This window comes from Protobothrops mucrosquamatus, unplaced genomic scaffold (assembly GCF_001527695.2).
Source record: "Protobothrops mucrosquamatus isolate PMUCROS unplaced genomic scaffold, P.Mucros_1.0 scaffold527, whole genome shotgun sequence".
Lineage (NCBI taxonomy): Eukaryota > Metazoa > Chordata > Lepidosauria > Squamata > Viperidae > Protobothrops > Protobothrops mucrosquamatus.
Window position 1 is genome coordinate 380,809 of NW_015386835.1, and position 2,317 is coordinate 383,125.

The window sequence follows — 2,317 nt, forward strand, 5'->3', positions numbered from 1 at the left end:
ATGGCTTTTCCAACAAGCGGGATTGGCCTAGGGAATTTTAGTGGGGTTTTTAAGGGTAATTTTAACGATTAGGCCTTTACAAATATTTTCTTTTAATTTGGTTTTAATATTGATATTTGTTGTAATGTTGTTTTATAAGGCTGTTAGCCGCCCTGAGTCCGGTGAGGAGAAGGGCGGGATACAAATTAAATAAATAAATAAATAAATAAATAAATTATCTGTCCTTAAATGCTATCAACACTGTTATACTATGTGCATGAACTCTGTAATCAATAATTACATGTTTTACAATGTTTTACTCTGCAAGTTTTTTCCTTTAGTCCATGAATGCGAAAAAAGTATATCTATCACTTAAAACTGATGAGATGTCAATAAGACAGAATTATCCTCAGGTCAATAAAGGCAGTCAAAACCCTGAAGCTTCATCTGAAGACATTTGAAATGAACCAAACTATCTGGGTGAGAATTAGTTTTACTAAAGCAAAGATTTACTACTGATTTTCAATGGGCCTTTGCAGTACAGTTAGTCCTTGACTTACAACCATTCATTTAGCAATCATTCAAAGTTATCGTGACACTGAGAAAAGTGACTTATGACTGTCCTCACACTTACGACTATCACAGCATGCCCATAGGCATGTGATCAAAAACAGCTGCAGTGTCCTGTGATCTTCATTTGTGACCTTCCTAGCCAGCTTCCGACAAGCAAAATCAATGAGGGAAGATGGATTCGCTTAACAACCATGTGATTCCCTTAACAATTGCAGTGATTCACTTAGCTACCATGGCCCAAAAAGATTAAAAATTGGGTGTGGTTCGCTTAACAATGCCTTGCTTAGCAATGGAAATATTGGTCCCAACCGTGGTCATAAGTTGAGGACCACCTGCACTTTAGTTTTGTGAGGTGGGGCTAGAATGCAAGAATGTACAGATTAAAAAGAAAAAGAAAACAATTAAAAAAACCCAGAAAAGTATTTTGGTTCTATTGATGTGGTTTAACTAGCAAATAAACTTAAATTAAAATTTCAAAACAGTACTTTATTAAAAAGAGTATTGCTAGGAATATTTTATTACTAACTTCAGAGGACTCATCTTTGTAAAAAGACTACTAACCTAATACTGAGACCATATTACCCTGGCTTCTAAGCATCTACATGTTCAGCTAAGATATGAAAAACTTGTTTTGAATAGATGGTAATATAAGAAAACTCAAAAGAGCAAACCTGAAAGAAAAAAACAGGATCTACTATGGCAAATAGATACTGTATGGTTAAAATTATTTAGCATCATTATTTAGCAAACTCTCTACCCAGCCCTCCCATCAGGGCAAATACAGTAAATAATGACACTCTGAAATCTGAAACTATCTCATTCAATTTCCACGGTTGGCTATAATGAAGATTAGCCCTTCTGAATCCAGCACTGTCTGAATGCATTGGACTATAGCTTCCATAATCCCCAGCCAGACAGATACATACTTTAAGGGAATTGGATTTATTATACCTTTCTCAGTGTGTTCTGGTTGATTACTGCTGCTGGAGCTGACACTGGCATCAAAGCCTGTAGGAGATACATTTCCTTCCGACTGAAGGTCCTGCAGTTCTCCTACAATACTGTCCACCTCAATTGTGCTATCTGTTTCACTCTTGATGCTTCGTACTTCTTCTTGACTCGGTGCCAGAGTTTCAGAAATAGATATGCCCGACTGATGCCTGCTGGAATCTGCTACCGTTACAGATGGAGGTGACTCAGGTGTAGTGGGTGGGGTGTTTAGAACCGAATTACTGCCACTACTTGGGAATTCAACTTTCTTGTCATTCATTTCCGCTGGCTTTTCTTCGACAGGTTTTGTATCTGTGCTTAGTGGCAAAGGTCTTTCAACTTTAGAACTAGGCAAAGAGGTATCCTCTTCTTCAAGGGTTTGCAGATGCTCCTCTGGTGTTGCCTCCTCAGGAGAAGCATGGGGTGGAGAAGCTGCTGCTTCTGTATCAGAATCTGAAAAAAGTTCCTTGAGAGTCTTTTTAGGCCATTGTCCCTGAATACTTGACCACACATCTTTCCGGTCTTTTGCTCTGGTATTCTGAAGCCTTTCATCAGAGTTACTTAGAAGCTTTATTCTCTTCTCTGACACTTCAGAGAACCCAGGATAAAAAGCATTTGTCCGTAAAGATTTTCTTTTATCATCTAACCCATTATACTTCTTATTAGGTGTTAATTTTAACTTATTTTTTACTTCATCTTCATCTGAAGAACTATTACTGCTGTTTTCCAAGCTAAGTACATCTTTGCCATTTGATTTTTCATCCTTACTATTAGG

The 2,317-nt window shown here is 37.5% G+C and overlaps 1 protein-coding gene across 1 annotated transcript in view; it reads right to left on the minus strand.

Moving 5' to 3' along the window:
* ARID4B (AT-rich interaction domain 4B) overlaps nt 1–2,317 on the minus strand; it is an 86,638-nt gene that overhangs the window by 11,112 nt on the left and 73,209 nt on the right. The window contains exon 20 of the mRNA XM_015816922.2: nt 1,504–2,309. Within this exon, the coding sequence (XP_015672408.2) occupies nt 1,504–2,309 (806 nt within the window). The remainder of the gene's footprint in view (nt 1–1,503; nt 2,310–2,317) is intronic.